At 65.0% G+C, this 17,198-nt stretch overlaps 2 protein-coding genes across 2 annotated transcripts; both read right to left on the bottom strand.

Moving 5' to 3' along the window:
- Positions 1–1,439: 1,439 nt before the first annotated feature.
- FOXS1 (forkhead box S1) lies at positions 1,440–3,167 on the bottom strand. The gene has a single exon (XM_065691745.1). The coding sequence runs from the start codon at positions 3,090–3,092 to the stop codon at positions 1,479–1,481; it is 1,614 nt and encodes a 537-aa protein (XP_065547817.1). The 5' UTR covers positions 3,093–3,167; the 3' UTR covers positions 1,440–1,478.
- A 540-nt stretch (positions 3,168–3,707) lies between these two features.
- On the bottom strand, positions 3,708–16,365 carry DUSP15 (dual specificity phosphatase 15). Its single transcript, XM_065691924.1, has 16 exons — positions 15,931–16,365; positions 14,314–14,347; positions 12,500–12,582; positions 12,080–12,129; positions 11,462–11,536; positions 10,886–11,057; positions 10,518–10,726; positions 7,862–8,153; positions 6,713–7,063; positions 6,148–6,337; positions 5,534–5,574; positions 5,331–5,433; positions 4,923–5,024; positions 4,456–4,851; positions 4,257–4,375; positions 3,708–4,155 (listed from the first exon to the last, which is right to left on the bottom strand). Exons 1-16 carry the CDS (start codon positions 15,949–15,951, stop codon positions 4,015–4,017), a joined length of 2,379 nt encoding a protein of 792 aa, XP_065547996.1. The 5' UTR covers positions 15,952–16,365; the 3' UTR covers positions 3,708–4,014.
- Between the last annotated feature and the right edge of the window lie 833 nt (positions 16,366–17,198).

The raw sequence follows: 17,198 nt of genomic DNA, 5'->3' as shown, positions 1-17,198 counted from the left end.
CCCGGGGCAGGGACCCCGTCCCCGTGCTCCCAGGCGCCGTGGGGAGCCGGGGCCTGGCCACGCTGCCTGGGAACCAGACGGCCCCTGGGCACAGCCGCGGCCTCGCTTCCTCCGGCGCCCCCGGGGAGCGCGCAGGAGGGGGCTGAGGTCAGCCGCGCTCGCCGCGCCGGAGCCGCCAGCATGATGTAGGCGCTCAAATATTGTTTTCCACTGGGGAAGGGAAGGACTAAAACGGGAGAAGAGAGAGGCCGGGGCTGGGCCGCCCCCCCTGCCCTGCCCGGGGCTGGGACGCAGCCATGGCCCCGCGTCTGGGGGCTGATAACGGGGCTGACGCGCCCGCAGCGCTCCCTGTCCCTGAGTGACGCAAGCGCCGTCCCTCGGTGCCAGCGCAGCCCCCGCAGAGACCCCCGGCGTTGGCCAAACTGGGGTCCCGTTGGGCTTGAGGAGCCCCAAACCCGCTCCCCACATAAGCATGGGATGCGCTCCCCAGCCCAGCATCCTCCCCCTGTGCCTGCCTGGGGCTGCTGTGCCGTGGGGTCCTCTCCCAGTCTGGGGTGGGCAGCATGGGGGCACGGGTTCACTTGGCAGCATCGCTCTGCCCCTATTCCAGCACTGCAGGAGATGCTGCTCCAGCGGAAAGAGGTTGGTGGCTGGGTCACACCCTGCCCACCCGGTGCCCTCAAGCCCTCCCCGGTGCCCAGCCCGGTGCCGGCAGCGGTGACTCAGCCGGTGCCTCCTCACCAGCAGCCGCCCGGTGTGATTCAGACCGGAGGAATCCGCTTTCCCTGCCCGTTCCCACCGCAGCCCCTGGCACAGTCGGGCTCTAGGGGTGCGCTGGCCTCGGGGTGTCTGCAGAGTCCTGGTGGGACCCCAGCCGGACACCGGCACAGCCCTGAGCTGGGGCAGAGTGGGGAGGGATCCTTGTCCCGGCAGAGAAAGCCCCACGCAGAATGCCACCACCTCACCAGCACCTTGCCGGGGCCGTGTCCTGAGGCTGATGCCGGTTGTGCCACGTGTGGCACATGGGAGAATCCAGGCGCTCTGAGTGGTCCCAGGCGCAGCGAGGCAGCAGCAGGGCTCCGTGGGAGCTCATTCCTGCTGCAGCACATCCTCTTGCCCCTCACGGATGTGGTTCCCTCCTGCTACCCCAGGACAGGGCTTCGCATGCTCCTGGCTCCACGCTGGAGCAGGACCTTGTCCCCAGCATCTCCCAGGGACACAGGACCTGGATGCAGGTGCCTTGACCCAGGCCATGCCCTGTCCCCCTGCGACCTCACCGCATCCACCCAGAAATCAGCACTGGAGGGACCAGGGGAGATGAAGGCTGTGCCGGTGGCCTGGGGGACACGTGTGCCCCAGCCAGCGCCCAGGGTGGGGCAGAGGGCCCCCAGCTCGCCCCTGCCCACCCCGAGCGGGGCACTGAGACCACAGAGGCAGCGTTGGGGAATGCGCTTTATTCGGTGCGGGGGGCCGGTCCCTCACTCGAAGAAGAACATGCCGGGTGTCCGGTAGAGGCAAGGGGACAACCCCAGGGGGTACCCATTGCCCCCCTGCAGCGGGATCGCCCCCCCCGGCCCCCACGGCTCCTTCTGCTCACCCGCCCGTGGCCCCACGGCCCCGAAGGGCGGCTGTCGGGGGGCAGCGGGGGCCGGGGGCGCCGCGGCCAGGAGATGCTCCAGCGCGGTGCCGCAGGGCCGCTCCTTCACGCAGAAGCTCAGCGCTTGCACCCGGCACTGGTAGCTGCTGCCCAGCGCCTCGGGGCCCGAGCGGCCGAAGGAGCCGAAAACGGGCAGGGGGGGCTGCGCGTAGCCCTCCCCCTCCAAGAAGCAGGACGGGGGGGGCTTGCCCGTGCCCAGGAGGGGGCTGGGGAAGGCGGGGGGCACCTGCCCGAAGGGTTGGCCTGGCCCCAGCCCCGGGGGGGCCGGTTCCTCACCCTCCAGCTGCCCCGGGGGGGTGCCTGGGGGGGCCGCCGAGTCCTGCTGGGGGTCCCTGTGCTGGGCGGGCAGCAGGGCGGGCAGCAGCGCAGCGTGCGGCGCCGGGCGCTCGTACTGACCTGGCCGGGGCAGCTGCAGCGCGGCCGGGAGCCCCCCGAGGGCAGTGTCCTTGGGCAGGCGGCTCTCCGGGGGGGCGAGGAACGGCCCCTTGGGCTGCGGCGCGTCCGGCAGGTACAGGCAGGGCTGCCTGGCCTTGGGGGGCTGCCCCCGCACACAGGGCTCGGCGCACCCCGGCACTCCGGCCCCCTCGGGCAGCGTGGTGGGGCTTGGCAGGCGCCCCGTGGCCACCGGTGAGGGGTAGCCCCCCTCTGCCTTCCCTTCCTCGGGCAGCGGGGCGGCGAGCAGCCCCCGTGCCCGCTGCTTCGGGGGCTTCCCGCGCCCCTCGTCCCCATCGGTGCCCGGTGCATCCCGGAGGCCTCTTTTCCTGGTGAAGCGCCGTCGACGCCGCAAGAAGCTGCCGTTCTCGAACATGTTGTAGCAGTCGGGGTCGAGCGTCCAGTAGTTGCCCTTGCCCGGTTTCTTGTCGTCGCGGGGCACCTTGACGAAGCACTCGTTGAGGGAGAGGTTGTGGCGGATGCTGTTCTGCCAGCCCTGCTTGTTCTCCCGGTAGAAGGTGAAGCGGCCCATGATGTAGCGGTAGATACCACTGAGGGTGATGCGCTTCTCGGGCACGCTCTGAATGGCCATGGTGATGAGGGCGATGTAGCTGTAGGGTGGTTTGGTGGCCTCGGCGCTGGGGAAGGGGCCGCCGGACGGCTCGGGGGCGGCTGGGCTGCGCAGCACCGTGTCGCCGACGGGGAGGTCCGGCTGCATCCTCCCGGCAGCCGCGGTGCTCCGGCTCTGCCGCCCGGCCCCGGCACGGCCGTTAAAACCCGCCGACGGCCCCTCCTCTCCCAGGGCGGAGCAGGGCTCTGGCGTCCAGCGCTGGTCCCTGCGGGCGGACGGACGGACGGACGGATGCACTGCCAAGGCCTGCGGCCAGCAGCCGGCGGCCCCGGGGCAGAGATGGGCAGTATTGGCCTTGGCTGAGCCCCTGGTATGGTCCCCGGGTCCCCCAGCCTCTTTTCCCACGGCAAGTTCCCAAGACCTGGGTCTCATCCTGAGCTGCCCACGTTGTGCAGCTGGGACCTGGACAGGGCTGATAGGGACGGGGCTGCTGATGGGGATGGAGCTGCTGATGGGGATGGAGCTGCTGATGGGGATGGGGCTGCTGATGGGGATGGAGCTGCTGATGGGGATGGGGCTGCTGATGGGGATGGAGCTGCTGATGGAGATGGGGCTGCTGATGGGGATGGGGCTGCTGATGGGGATGGAGCTGCTGATGGGGATGGAGCTGCTGATGGAGATGGGGCTGCTGATGGGGATGGGGCTGCTGCCCCCTGCCCACCCCAGAGCCTGTTTTCTCCCAGCCTGGGGCTGTGCCAGATGGTTTGCACTGTGCTGGACCTCTGCTCTGTGCCAGGTCCCCACACCGTGCTCAAGGTTACAGCACAGTCCTCACCTCCCAGGAGCCCTCTTACTCCGTTCACCAGGGGAAATCGAGGCACGGGCACTGAGTGCCTCCGAAGACAGGCTCAGCAGAGCAGCTGATGGGCAGCCCGCTGCTGCCTGCATCCCTACCAAGGGGCTGGACTCGCGGCGGAACAAGTCCAGCACCCCCGGCTGCCTCTGCCCCCCTTAGACCAGCACCAGCCCCCCCACTGGAGCCAGAGGTACCAAAACACAACCTTTATTTCTAAGGTTTGCGAACGGTGAGTCCTGGTGCTGCGAGGAGTGAGGGCAGAGCTGGCTCTGCCCCAGCTCATCAAACAACACAGCAAATCCCACCTGGATGGCTCACAGGGAATAAATACGGTGATGCTAGGGAGGCTGTTGACATCAGCCGCCTCTGTCAGTGCCGGACTGCATCCAGCCCCACTGTGCTGAGCCCCCCCCCCCACCAGAGCAGGGCCGTGGGGAGGATGAACATCCTGCTTGGAGGCTTTGTCACGCCTGGGTTCTCCCCTCCCTTTGCCCGGGCTCAGGGCTGGCAGAGCTGCCTGAGGACGTGGGTGATGTGGCTGGAGGGGCTGGGGGCGCAGGGCTGGAGGCAGTCACGCAGCAGCATTGGCCCCATGCGCTGGGCGTGATGGAGGAGCTCCCGGGCAAACACCGGCTCTACCTGCGGGGGCACAGAGGTGATGGAGGACGGATGCAGGTCTGGGTACCACAACGGTCCCGGTGCCCGGCGCGGGGATGCTGTGAGCGCCAGTGTGTACTCACGTGGGCCATGATGAGCTTCTGGAAGTGTTGGCCAGCGCTGGTGGGGAACTCCTCCCCAAAGCACAAGTGGATCTGGTACTGCGGCATGGGCTGCCCGTGGCTCAGGTACCCCCGCAGCTCTGCAAGACACCGGCACCGTCAGGGGACACGGGGATCCCACAGGATCAGGGTCTCCTGGGGAGGGCAAGTGGGCACTTACGCTGCAGGAACTGCTGCGTGTCCAGCAGCTTGTAGGTCTTCTCCCTCTCCAGTTTGTTGGGCCCATCCCTATGAGGGGCAAGGGGCCCGTTCCAGTACACCCTGCCCTGGCACTGTCGCTTCATAAAGACGCCCTCGGGTGCTACCCACAGCAGCACCCCGCGCTCCAGGTGCGGCAGGAGCCGCTCCAGCACGTCGGTCATCCCGGCCACCCTTCCGCTGCCCCCGAGCGCCCGCGGCGGGGGAAACTCGATCTGCTCCATGCAGGAGGGGCCGTAGAGCCGCTCGCTGCCGGCCGGCGCGGGGCGGGCGGTGATGCGGCAGCCCTCGGCCGTGCGCGTCGTCACCTCCTTCACCAGCAAGTCCCAGTAGTAGAGGCGGACGTGGAGCCAGGAGTCTGGGGCGAGGGGAGGGTCAGCCTGCGGCAGCGCGGACCGGGGGGCACTGCCCGGCCAGCGCGGCTCCTACCTGAGTGGTTGATGTCCTCCGCGGGGAGGGAGGGCGGCGGCCTGGGGAGGACGTGGCCGTGGGTTCGGTTCCAGCTGTAGATGACTCCCCTCACGCGGCAGCCTGGGCCAGGGCAGAGATGAGGTGGCCAAAGGACATGGGCAGCTGTCCCCAGGGGATCCCGAGGGCTCCAGCCCCCGGGCCAGACGGGCAGCAGGGTCCTTCATGCTCCTGTTGCTCATTATTGGGCCCCTAAAGCCCCTCATGATAATGTGGGGCAGGGACGGAGCCCCAGCCCTTGTTTTCATCCCCGTGGGCACTGCCTGCACGCAGGACAGGGTGCAGAGCTGTGGGGAGCTGGGACCCTCCCACGGGGCAGCGCGTGCCCCCTGTCCCCAGCCCCATCCAGCTGCCAGGGACCCTCCTCACCTTGCTCTGTCTGGTGGGCAGAGAGAAGGGGCAATGGAGACACTTGGCACATCTCCACTGAGCCCTTCTGGGCATCCTCCTCTGGGCTCCCCACGGTGCTGTCCTGGGGAGAGCAGCGGTGGGGAGGGATGAGTGGGGGCCATGAGGGAATCTGGGGGTTTCACCTTCTGCAGCCCACAGGCAGCTCCGGGGGCCTGGCTCACCTGCTGGTCCTTGGCTGGGGACTGTGTGTCACCATCCTTCCCTGTGGAGAGCAAGGAGACCTGATGAGCTCCCAGCAAACAGCAGGAGCAGCCCCTGGGGAGATACCTGCCTGCCGGGGACACCCAGAGAGGAAAAGGAGTGGGGAGGAATCACTGAATCCCAAACTGGTTTGGGTTGGAAGGGAGCTTAAAGCTCATCCAGCCTCAACCCCTGCCACGGGCAGGGACCCCTTCAACTGGAGCAGCTTGCTCCAAGCCCCTGCGTCCAACCTGGCCTTGAGCACTGCCAGGGATGGGGCAGCCACAGCTTCTCTGGGCACCCTGTGCCAGCGCCTCAGCACCCTCACAGGGCAGAGCTTCTGCCTAAGAGCTCATCTCAGCCTCCCCTCGGGCAGGTTAAAGCCATTCCCCTTGGTCTGTCCTTACAGGCCTCTATACAAAGTCTCTCTCCAGACTTCTTGTAGCCCCTTAGGCACTGGAAGACCATTCTAAGGTCTTCCTAGCACCTTCTCTTCTCCGGGAAGGGTGGTGTCTGTGGGACATGGGGCTTGTACAAGCAGAATGCAGGCATCAGCCCCAAGTCCAGCGTAGGAGGAGGGGTGGCAGGGACGTACCTGCAGCCCAGGTGCCGTCGGACACGATCTGGTACACCTTGTAGGGCTCGGAGATATCCAACTGGCTCCGCTCGGGCACCTCCTGGAAGTCGGTGCTCTTGTTGAGGGCGCAGCGGAGACGAGTCTTCCATGTGGAGGGGTCTGCCTTGTCCGTGCCCTCGTGGTACTTCCCCTTGTAGATGGCCCAAGCCTGGGGGAGCAGAGGGCGCCCTGTGCTATGGGGGCTGCCAGCACCCCGGCCCCTGCTCTTCCCGACAAGAGGTCCACTGGGATGGGGGGGGGGGGAGGGGGGAAGGGGGCAACTGGGGCTGTATGTCCAGGGGGCCTGCTGGGTGTTGGGGGGTCCCTGGGGAGCACATGGAGCTGGGCAATGGGGAGCCCCAGGGTTGCACATGGAATCGGGGAGGGGGGGTCCCAGGGGTGCTCATAGAGCCAAACGGGGGGGTCCCAGGGCAGCAGAAGGAGCTGGGCAATGGGGAGCCCTGAGGGTGCACCCACAGGTGAGTGGCGGACCCCGGGGGTGCTCCCGGAGCGGGGAGCGGGGCTCACTGCTATCCGGGGGTACCTTGAAGAGCGCCGCGTCCTGCTGCTGCCGGTAGTCCTGCTTGGCCGCGTGCTTCCAGGGGATGCGGAAGAGCGTGCGGTGCCGGTTCTCCCAGCGCAGCCCCGGGTACCGGCCGCTATCGATCTGCGCTATCAGCCACTCCTTGAGCCGCATGGGCCCCCCCGGCGCCGCCATCGCGGCCCCTCGGCCCGGGAACGTGCTGGGGCTGAGAAAACGAAAGCGCGGATCCGGTTTCACTTTCCCTTTCACGCCCGACGCTGCCGGCTCCGCTGGGCTGCCAGCCCGGGGGGGGGGGGACGGGGGGACGGGACACGGGGCTGCCACGGGAGGGGGGACAGGGTCATCCATGGGCTAGGGAACAGGGCAGTGCACGGGAGAGGCGCTGGCACCAGGATGCACAAGGGACTCCCCTGCGCCCCTCCCGGGTGCCCCCTCTCAGACTTTCAGGATCCACACGCACTCCCCGCAGGGGACAAGGGACCCGCTCCCCCAGCCTCCTGTTTCCGGGCCGTGCCCTCCCGTGGGACCAGCATCTCAGCCCGTGGGTGTGTGGAGCCGTGGGACCAGGCACAGGGATTCCAGGCTGCTGTGGGCAGGGACATCGCCCCATCTCCCGGATCTCTGCTCTGCTCTAACACTCGCATGTGCCCCGCGGGGCGCTGGGTGCTGAGCTGAACGGGAGCTGGGTGGGAAGAGCCGAGATGAGCAGTGCCAAGGGCTGCGGGGGTCCAGGGGTGGAGCCTGGCTCATCCCTCGCTGGCCCCGGGTTCCGGGCAGAACCGGTGCCCGTGGTCACGGTGCTTCTGGGCACCTTCCTATGCCTCAGGGAGCGGTTCCTGCACCCACACTGCTCTGCGGGGATGGGGGGTGTCAGCACCGGGGCCGGACTGGGCCCCGCGAGGGTCCCGAGCAGCCCCATTGCTCCCGGCTGGCTCCTGGGCATCCTTCCCCTATGCCACAGCTACCAGCAGTGTCTATCCCTCTCTCCTCCCAGCCATCCTTTTAGGAGGAAGTTATTTCACCCTGAGTGAGGTGTCCCTGCCCATGGCAGGGGCTGGACCCGGATGATCTCAAGGTCCTTTCCAGCCCAAACCGTTCAACGATTCTGTGATGACTGCTGCAGAGCCACGTGTGGCTGCACGGGGAAACCCGGCTCTGCCCCTCCTGCAGCCCCCAGGGCTCCTTTAGCAGCCCGTTGGGTTTCCTTTCCAGCTCTGAGTCAAAGTCGCCTCTCGCAGGGAGGAGGAGCAGTGGTGGCACGCTCAGGGCTGTGGAGCCTTGAAATGAATAAGCAGCTTCACAGCACTCAGCCCCGGGCTTTCCCAAAGGACATGGGGGTGTGGGCACGTGGCCCCGATGGCACATGGGGCACACAGAGGTGTTCATTGTCCTTACTGAGCCTGCCAGTGGCCCCTTCACAGATGGAGGATCCTCATCTCCCCTTGGGAAGCAGGGCGGTGGCAGGGGGTCAGCACAGCCTCTCCCAGCGCCTTGCACAGCTTACATGTAAGGCCAGGGGACAATGACAGCCAGCCCCAGCCTGACGGGATAAGCCCCTATCAGCAGGGATTTCATCTCGTGTGACCCATAGGACCTGTGGGATCTGATTACCCCGGGATCAGTGAGGATGCTCCGGAGTACTCAGAGCTCCGTTTGTGCTTCATGCAGGAAAGGGGAAGCTGTTTAACCCTTAAACTTTTTATGCTAAAACGAGCTTCCGAAGGAGTCAAACATTAACTCCGTGCTCGCCCTGCCCTCGCCTGGGCTTTTCCAGTTGTGCAAACCAGATCTGCTAGACTAAACACGTTTTGCTGTGCTGCAGAGCTGGGCTCCTGGAGGTGCTGTTGCTCTGAGTGGGTTCACAGCGTGAACAGGGAAATCCTGTGCCACAGTGTGCCCCGGCATGGGGCTGACAGGAGGGTGCAGCCATGTACGAGGCACACATCCATCCCGGGTGCGTGGTCCTGGCGTGCTGGGAGGGGGGTAAAGGGTGCTGGAGGGCCCTGGCCTGAGGATAAGGGAGCTTGGAGGAGAGTGGGACCCCGCGGTGGAGGGTGCAGGTAACTCCATGGGCTCAGTGCCTGTCCAGCAAGGTGGGAATCGGGCTCCAGGCCTGTCTGGGTCACCCCAAGGCAGCACCAGCCCCACAGGCAGAGGCAGGAGCCATGGACCTGAGGCTCTGGCAAGGAGCTGCCCACACAGGAACCTCGGGGCTCCCAGGAGCTGCTGCAGCACCTCCTCAATTACCCTCCCAGACACAAAAGGGAGCTTTAGGGTGCCAAAAGGTGGAGCTCGGTGTGGCAGAGCCGACGGGAGTAACAGCACAACCACCACAGCCCCTCCTGCCCTGCACTCGGTGCATCCCCTGCAGCTCCCACAGCATGCGAGGCCCTGCACTGCCCCAGCACCAGCGCCGTGGGCACCAAGGGACCCTCGGGATGCCCGGCTGGGTGCTCACCTTCAGCCGCCACGCGGGGCTGAAGCAGTGATTATTAGTTACTGATGGGCACGCTCTGCCCCATGCTGGTGTCTCCGGGGAGCTGGCAGGCCCTGCTTTCCGAGAAGCTCTTTCACCCTGGCCCCCCATCACACACAGCTGACATTTGTCCTTGTCCCTGTCTCGCCTCAGGGTCACGTTTCCCTGTGGGAGAGGGGTGACAGGGACCCCAGAACCATGCTCTGGCTCCCAGCAGAGGTGCTGATGACCCAGCTGGGCATCCCCAGCATCTTCCCCACCTGGGGCTGGGCCCCAGGGAAAGGTTTAAATAGGGCAGGTCAGGGGAGGAGCTGGTGCTTGGCGTGCTCAACTGGTGCCAGGCTCTCTGCAGGCTCCTGGACCTGGTGAGTAAAGGGGCTGCAGTGAAACAGGCTCCATGTGAGTGCCCTCCTGGAGCAGAACCTGTCCCCATAGAGAGCCCTGCTGTGGCACCTGGGTTTCTGACACCCCCACCCCCCCCCCCCTTGTAATCTGCCTGCAAGGCAGCAGGGTGGTCCCCAGCCAACTCTGTCCAGCCCACTGCTGCCTGCTTTAGCAGCCTCCAGACCTTCCCCATGCTGGGACCTTCCTCCTCAGCATCCCCCTTCTGACCCGGCTATCGAAGGGGAGTACAACTGTGCCCCAGGCAGCTCATGGAGAAAAGGTGTTTATTACTGGGGGGCCATAGAAAGTCTTTAAGCAAAATGGCTTAAGGCTCTGCTTTAGTGAGGTCTGGCCAGGTTAAATGCTTAGTTCCCACCTTTTGTACAGATTGTGCCCTGGGATGGGTGGGAATGGGGTGCAATGGGCTCCTAAAGCTACAGTGCTCGCTCAGGGCTTGTGCTTGGCCGGGCTGGAGCTGGCCCCTTGCTGTGGTGCCATTACCTGCTAATGCACCCCGTGCCCCTGCTCCACATCCACCTCTGCTCTGGGAGCTTGTGCTGCTGGTGGGGAAACCCACGCCCTGTGCGCCCCGAGGGCCGTGCAGCGGGTACCCAGGTGCTAAAGCTGCTGCTGGCATCCCCTGGGTGCTGGCCCCGCGGCACGGGGGACCCCCTTGGTGGTTCTGTGGGACAGAGACCGGTGCCTCTCACCAGGCGTCCCCAGGATGCTGGATGTGAAGAGGCTGAGCCCACCGAGCGCTGCGGAGCCCAGCAGTGCATGTGAATCCCTGCCTGGAGCCAGGGCAGGGGATGGCACGCTCGCACCCCAGAAGAGAAGAAGGAGCTGGGCTCGGTGTGGGTCCCTGCACAGCCCCCTGTGCAGTGGCTCCTTCGTCTCTCCCAGGCTATTGGGTGGTTCTCGCTCCTCCCCCGTGGCTGGGGTCACTTCAGACAAGCCGGGATGCAGGAGAACGTCCTCTTCACCCGCAGCAGGAAGGGAGTTGTGCTCCTGATGTCTCTGCCTCTTGGGACCCGTCCTTGCAGTGCTCCCTCTGTCCTGGAGGGTCCCCCTCTCCCTGCTGGCAGCAAAGCTCTTATTTCTTCCTCATCATTGAAAGGGGATGCCCCATACCTCTGCTTCAGGTGCCTGCGGACCTGCGGAAGGAGGAAGAAGCAAACTAAGCTGCCTGTTTCCAAGGGCAGGTCCCAGCCTGCCCACAAGGGGAGCGGAGAAGCAGCCTGGTCCCGTGGGGATCCATCCTTGCTCCCGGCCCCTGCTGAGGAGCAGAGCAGGGGGGCAGAGGCCGGTCCCACCTTGCGGGCTGCGCCACCGCCGAACTCAGCCAGCTGCTGCCTGAAGCCGGGGTTGGGGTTGGCCACGGGCCGGATGGTCCTGATGGCCTCCAGCACCTCCTGGCAGCTCAGCTCCGTCACGGCCATCACGTAGGCGACGACCACGGTGGTGCTGCGGGAGATGCCAGCGAGGCTGGCGAGGGAAAGGGCCGCTGTCAGCAGCGCACCCGGGCCCCACGCCTGCCCCTTCCCTCACCCCCAGCTATTTCAGTGCCTCTTCTCCGGGAGCTTGGGAGAACTGAGCCCTTCCAAGGTCCTCTCCATCAGGGCCTATAAATACCCGCTGGTCCCGGGGCAGCGAGAGCAGCGGCTGCAGCCTGGCTGCCTGCCCCAAACCCTGCTCTGCTGCTTGCCCAGCGGTAGCAGGAGCTGCCCCATCCCGCTGGGTCTGAGTCACAAGCCACAGCCCAGGGTGGATCCATGGGCACTGGGCCCTCTGGCACGGGCTGGCTTTGCTCAGGGGGTTGGGGGCTTGGATCTTCTCTGTTGTGCTGGGGGGGGGGGTCACAACATCAGGCATGGGAAAGGAAACGTTACCAATGGACGAGGCAGTTCCCTCCGTGCAGGCGACACTGGTGGATGAAAGTGATGCATTCCTTGAAGTGCCTCTTGCTGGCAGGAGAAACAAACCAGATGGAATAAGGACTTCAGGGGTGGAAGGGGATTTTTAGGCTGGAGGCCGAGCAGCCCTGCGTGTCTGGGGATGAAGCACTGACATAAACTGCCTGTTGCTTTACAGGCACTGCCTGCAGCTGCCGAGACCTGAGCAGCTCGGTGCTGTTGTTTCCCAAGGGAAGGTGCAGGGGCCAGCTCAGGCCATACTGGGGATGGGGACGCTGTGCTGGGGATGTGTGGGGCTGCCCTGGGACTCGTGTGACTTGGGCTGGGGCAGCAGGAGCTTGGCTGCTCACACCTCCAGCCCTGCCAGCACCCTTGGCTGGCTCCACAGCCTTCACCTGCTCCAGGCACCTCCCGCTTGGGCCAGGACCTGCTCCCCAGCAGTCACTGAGCTGCGATGCTGGCATGGTCCTGAGCTGGTCCCCAGCACTGGGACATCAGCCTGCGCCTGGGGAGCCGGAGGCAGCACCTCGGCCCTGACTGCCCTGCGGCTCCCAGTTCTCCCCAGGCCAGCCCTGGCATCCCCAGGGTACTCACATGTTGGCTTCAGGGGTGTCAGGCAGGGGGATGCGGAGGTAGGTGATGTCCTGGAAGACACAAAAGGGAGAGGAGGAATGTGGGTGCTGTGGCTGGGGTGTCATGGGTGCTTGCAGCCAGCCTTTGGAGCTTTGTGCCCCAAACACAGCATCTCTTGGCAGGGGAGGGCAGTGGGGGACAGGCAGCTCATGGGAGGGGGTGGGAAACAAGATGAAGCTGGAAATTGTTTCCCGTTAGCATTCAGGGCTGGGTTAAAGCACACAAGGGCCAGTTCCCCATGCGGGCTGGCTGCCCAGCTCCTCTGGGACCACTGACCGGGGAGAGGTGCACGTGCTGTGGGGTGCTTGGGGGGAAGGAAGATGCTGCAGCATGGAAGGAGCTGTGGCAATCTACAGGGTGGCTTGGGGCGCAGGACCCTACCTGCAGCAAGGGCTGGGGAGATTCATGGATGGAAACGATGTGTGTGATCTTGTTCCGGGTTAGCTGCTCCAGGTCTTTGGCATCTAAAGGATTAAACTAGATATTAGCATGTGTTCATTTCTTACCCTTCCCACAAGCACATCTGCCATGCTTCTGCAGACAGCCAGCACACAAAGCCTTGCTCCAGCATCACACCCGCCACGTGCAGCAGCGAGACACAGGCAACCACTCAGAAGCACCCTGGAAACCTGGAGCCCAAACCCTGTGATACCAAACCAGATCCTTCTCCTTGTGAGGGCACTGGGCCCTGCTGCTCTGCTGTGGTAAGGATTCACACCTGAACGGAAAACTCCTTCCTCTGGAGCCAGCAGCTCCTGCCTGCGCTTGTCCCAGTGTGCGGAGGAGATGCGCTGCCTGCACCTCCGCTGTGCAAACACACACGTGGCAATGGGACTCGCTGCAACCTCAGGGTTTGCTTTGTCAACTGTGGGAGTGGAGCTGCACTGGTTTGTATCAGCCATGAGTTCAGCTCCCTCTGCCTGAGTGCTTTAGCACCTGAGGGGTCTGCGGAGCACACCTGAGCAGTGACTGCAGCGCTCTGTGCCCTCTCTGCTGCTACACGCACAGAACCGGGCCTCCTCAGCTGCCTGGGGAATGACCTGCTTCCTGCTAACGCTCCACATCCCAGTCTGTGGTCCTGGTCACTGGCCCGCGCAGCAGTGGTTACACTGGGAGGGGAACATGCTCCTCTTGCTGGCTGGGCAGCTCTGGAGCTGTCTCCCTTTCATGCCGTGACCAGCCTGAGAGGAGGAGCAGTGCTTCCCATCTCATTGCTTTGGGTTTGTAAATGTTCACGTGGTGTAAAACCTTGGCTCGGGAGCCCAGCCCGTGATGTGCCAACAGCGTGATGTGAATTTTAATAGGAGGGAGTCTCAAGAGGGACGTTCTGCGGGTGCGCAGGGCTGGCTGCATGTGGGGATGGAGCTGGGGACCATTGTGGGGCCTTGCACGGTGCCCATCACTTTCCCACCGCTGCGGGCAGGCAGTGACAGTGATTGGTGACACTGGCATCCAGGCTTACAGCGGCTGGAACAGCTTTTGGCTGGAGAAAACGTCTCCGAGCAGTCAGAGCTTCATGTAGGAGGCCCGAAATCTCTGTCCTCACTGCATTGCTTGGCAGAGTGATGCTCAGGTGGCATCAGGCCAAAAGCCCACTCGCAGGATCCCCCACGATGAACCTGGGCCCCTCTGCTCCCAGCAAGCCACAGCTCCCCCAGCCCATCCCGGCGTGCTCCATGGGGAGCACACGGTGCCCTGACTAGGGCTGTTGCTCTGGCTCCAATGACATCGTCTTGGCAATTCCCACCAGCGGTTTTAAACTTTCTCACACTTCCAGCAGGAATCCAGCTGCCAAAAGAGCCATTAGGGAGGCAGGAGCCCTAATAAATGCCGGTTTGTCATGGCAGATGCCAGGACGTGGTCATGAATAGCCCCTGGAGAATGAAAACTCCTTAAAATAGTGGTTGGTGTGAGAAGGGGTGACTCTGCCTCCGGGAGAAACTCCCTCCGGAGGGTGGCAGCCCCCTCCTGCATCTACAGCTGTGAAACTGGGGTGCATCACCCCAACCGAAGCGGAGGTGGAAGGTTTCTGCTTCCTGTTTCCCCCCATGCCTCCACTCCCACTGCTGCCAGCACAAACCCAGCACAGGGCAGAGCACATGAGGGTGCTGGCAGGGCGCAGCAGGCAGGGAGGCACCAGCTCAAGCCCAGCTCCCCACTGGAGGACATCTCTGTGGCTGCAGGGCTCTGCTTACCGATGAAGTTCCCCAGGTAGAGGCCGGGCAGGATCTGTGGGACACAAGGGGAAGGGCAAGGTGAGCAGTGACCTTGTGCCATGGTACCCACCGCGCCAGGACCCCCGTGGGAGGCAGCGGCCTTGGCTGAAAGGCCAAAGTTCTGCCATTAATGAACCATCACCATGCACAGGGCAGGAGCAGAGCCAGTGCCCCTGATCCTGTGTGCTTCAGGGGCTCCCACTGCTCTAGGATCCAACACACGGGGCTGGATGCGGCCCTGGCACCCTCATGGGTGCTGCAAGCCAACCGTGGCTTTTTTTATTGCTCTTCTTCCTTGTCATCAAAACTTCTTTATCTGAGCTCAGCAAGCAGCGTACGCCTCGTACAGCCCTGGGCTCTACCCGTGACTTGTGGAAGCCCTGCGGCCCGAGGGACAGGGAGCAACAGGCATGGGGAAGCCAGCGGGGGATGCAGCAGCTCCCCATGCCAGCCCCAAGCTCTGCTCCCCTCTCTCTGTGCTGCAGGAAGCCTGTTCCCAACAGCCCAGGAATAGCTCGCTCTGGACGTTGTGTCTTCATCTTATTTTCCTTGGGAAATTCCACTCCTCGTGATGAAAAGATAATTACATGACGATGCCTCTGTTAATAGCACTGCAGATGCACGAGGAGGACACCTTCCCCGAGCTATTTTATACTTCCTTATCTCCCAGCCTGTGCAGTGAGGCTCCCGGGCTGTTCACCCCATGTCCAGCTGGTTCCTCTCCAGCTTCTCCCCCAGGTGATGTTTGGTGCCCAGGACCTGGACAAGCAGAGCTGATTCCCACCAGCACAGCTGGGCTCCCGCTTATCGCACTGCCCACGTCTGAAAACGTTTCTCTTGCCTGAACAGCTTGAAGAGGGTTTTCTTTATGATTCATAATATTTTAGCTCGGTTTTCTACCAGCAGAGAACCTTTAGCTTGCAGCTGAGGCACTGGGAGGAGCGGGTGGGAGAGCGCCAGCAGGCAAGGGCAGCTCCCAAGGGCAGGACACCGAGCCATGCATAAGGACACGTTCCTGTCCCCAGCACCCTTCTGACCCGCTCTTACTGGAGGATAACGGGGCAGAACAGTCTGCAGCACTGGGCCCTTCCCCAGATACTGAATGGCTGGGGGGGGGGGGGGGGGGGTAGGAGGGGTCTTTAAAGCTTAGAACCCGGAGATTTTTGCAGGGAGAATTCTCTGTTAGCAGTGACAGGGAAAATCTCCAACAACCGTAACAGGGTGCCCGTCCCCTGCGCCCCGTGGCGCTGAGCCCCACGCACCGCCCGGCCCCGCTGAGCAGGGAGTGCGAGACCGCAGGGTTTGGGGTCACACGGGGCTCCCGGGAGCCGGCGCCTTGGCTTTGAAGGATCCCCCCTCCCTCGGAGGGGCTCGCTGTCACCTGCCCTCCACAAGCCCCGGGCTCTGTCGGACCGAGCCCCCGCTGCCGGCAGCGTCCCCGCCTGCTTCTCCTCCGGTTTTGCTCTGCCGGCAGCAAAGAGCCCGCCTGGGATGCGGTGCCGGCAGCTGAAACGCCGCTTGCCACCGCAGAGCGCGTCCCGCCGCCGCCACCGGGGCAAGCCGCCCCGGCATGGCCGCCCCAGCGCTCCCCGTTACCTGGCTCATGCCGTTTCCCATGGCCGGCAGCGGGCGCCGAGGGGGGAACGGGGCGCGGGTGTCCTTGTCCCCAATGCTGCCGTCCTCCCCGGCCCCAGGCGCGGCTGCCGGCCCCGCTCCGGATGCTCTCCGGTCGGGTTTCCGTCATGAAGAGCTCGGCTCCCGTGGCGAGGCCGAGCCGGTGGCGGCTGTGCCGGAGCAGAGCGGACCTTGGCCGCTGTCCTCCGCGGCTCCTGCCAAGGCCCTTCCCTGGATGCTCCGGCGCGGCTCTGGCCGGGAGCACACAAAGGAGGAGAAGCTCCCCCTCCGCGCCGTGGCGTGGGAGCACGGGGCCCGCGCTGCCTGCTGCCTGCCGCCGCTGCCCGCCGCGGCCGCACAAGGCTGCAGTGTTGGGAGAAGAACAAAACCTTTGTCCCGCTCCATCAAGGAAGGTTTGTGTGACCGCGCGGGGAAGCGCCCGGCAGCGTGGACACCCCTCCTGCGCCATGCCCATCCTGCCCTCGCCATGCCCATCCTGCCCTCGCCATGCCCATCCTGCCCTCCATGCCCATCCTGCCCTCGCCATGCCCATCCTGCCCTCCATGCCCATCCTGCCCTCGCAATGCCTATCCTGCCCTCCATGCCTATCCTGCCCTCGCCATGCCCATCCTGCCTTCGCCATGCCCATCCTGCCCTCCATGTCTATCCTGCCCTCGCCATGCCCATCCTGCCCTCCATGTCTATCCTGCCCTCGTAATGCCCATCCTGCCCTCGCCATGCCCATCCTGCCCTCCATGCCCATCCTGCCCTCCATGCCTATCCTGCCCTCGCCATGCTCATCCTGCCCTCGCCATGCCCATCCTGTCCTCGCCATGCCCATCCTGCCCTCGCAATGGCCTGCCTGCCCTCCATGGCCATCCTGCCCTCGCCATGCCCACCCTGCCCTCCATGCCCACCCTGTGCCATGCCCCCCGTGTGCGCGCCCCCGGTCCTGCACAGCTCAGAGCAGGCAGCGGTGCCCACCAGCAGGCAGACGCTGCGGGGTCCCACCGCCGGGGGGGTCCCTGCAGGAGTCCCTGGGACGGAGGGAATGCGGATCCCAGTCCCTGCCTGGCAGCGGGACCGCAGCAGAGCGGGGGCCTTGGGACCCCCGGCCGTGCCCGGGCAGGGCTCCCCGCTGCCTGCAGCCCCGTCCTTGCCCCCCTGCCCTGCCCCTGCGCTCTGCGGGTGCAGCCGGGGGCCAGGAGGGGAGGCACCCGGGGGCACGGGTGGTGCGGGGGGGGGGCCGG

The sequence above is a fragment of the Lathamus discolor genome, chromosome 11 (assembly GCF_037157495.1).
Source record: "Lathamus discolor isolate bLatDis1 chromosome 11, bLatDis1.hap1, whole genome shotgun sequence".
Taxonomy (NCBI): domain Eukaryota; kingdom Metazoa; phylum Chordata; class Aves; order Psittaciformes; family Psittacidae; genus Lathamus; species Lathamus discolor.
Note: the sequence above shows the minus strand (reverse complement) of the source record. Positions and strands in the feature narration are given on the sequence as shown.

What these genes read in the sequence shown, in the direction of transcription:
- FOXS1 (XM_065691745.1), bottom strand. Translation starts at nt 3,092, where the DNA reads ATGAGACCCAGGTCTTGGGAACTTGCCGTGGGAAAAGAGGCTGGGGGA.
- DUSP15 (XM_065691924.1), bottom strand. Translation starts at nt 15,951, where the DNA reads ATGGGAAACGGCATGAGCCAG. An exon ending in TGCATCCCGGCTTGTCTGAA is followed by an intron (nt 8,154 to 10,517) that starts GTGACCCCAGCC and finishes CTGCTTCCCAAG; the next exon opens with GGGAGATGAGGATCCTCCAT. An exon ending in AGGACGCGGCGCTCTTCAAG is followed by an intron (nt 6,338 to 6,712) that starts GTACCCCCGGAT and finishes CTGCTCCCCCAG; the next exon opens with GCTTGGGCCATCTACAAGGG.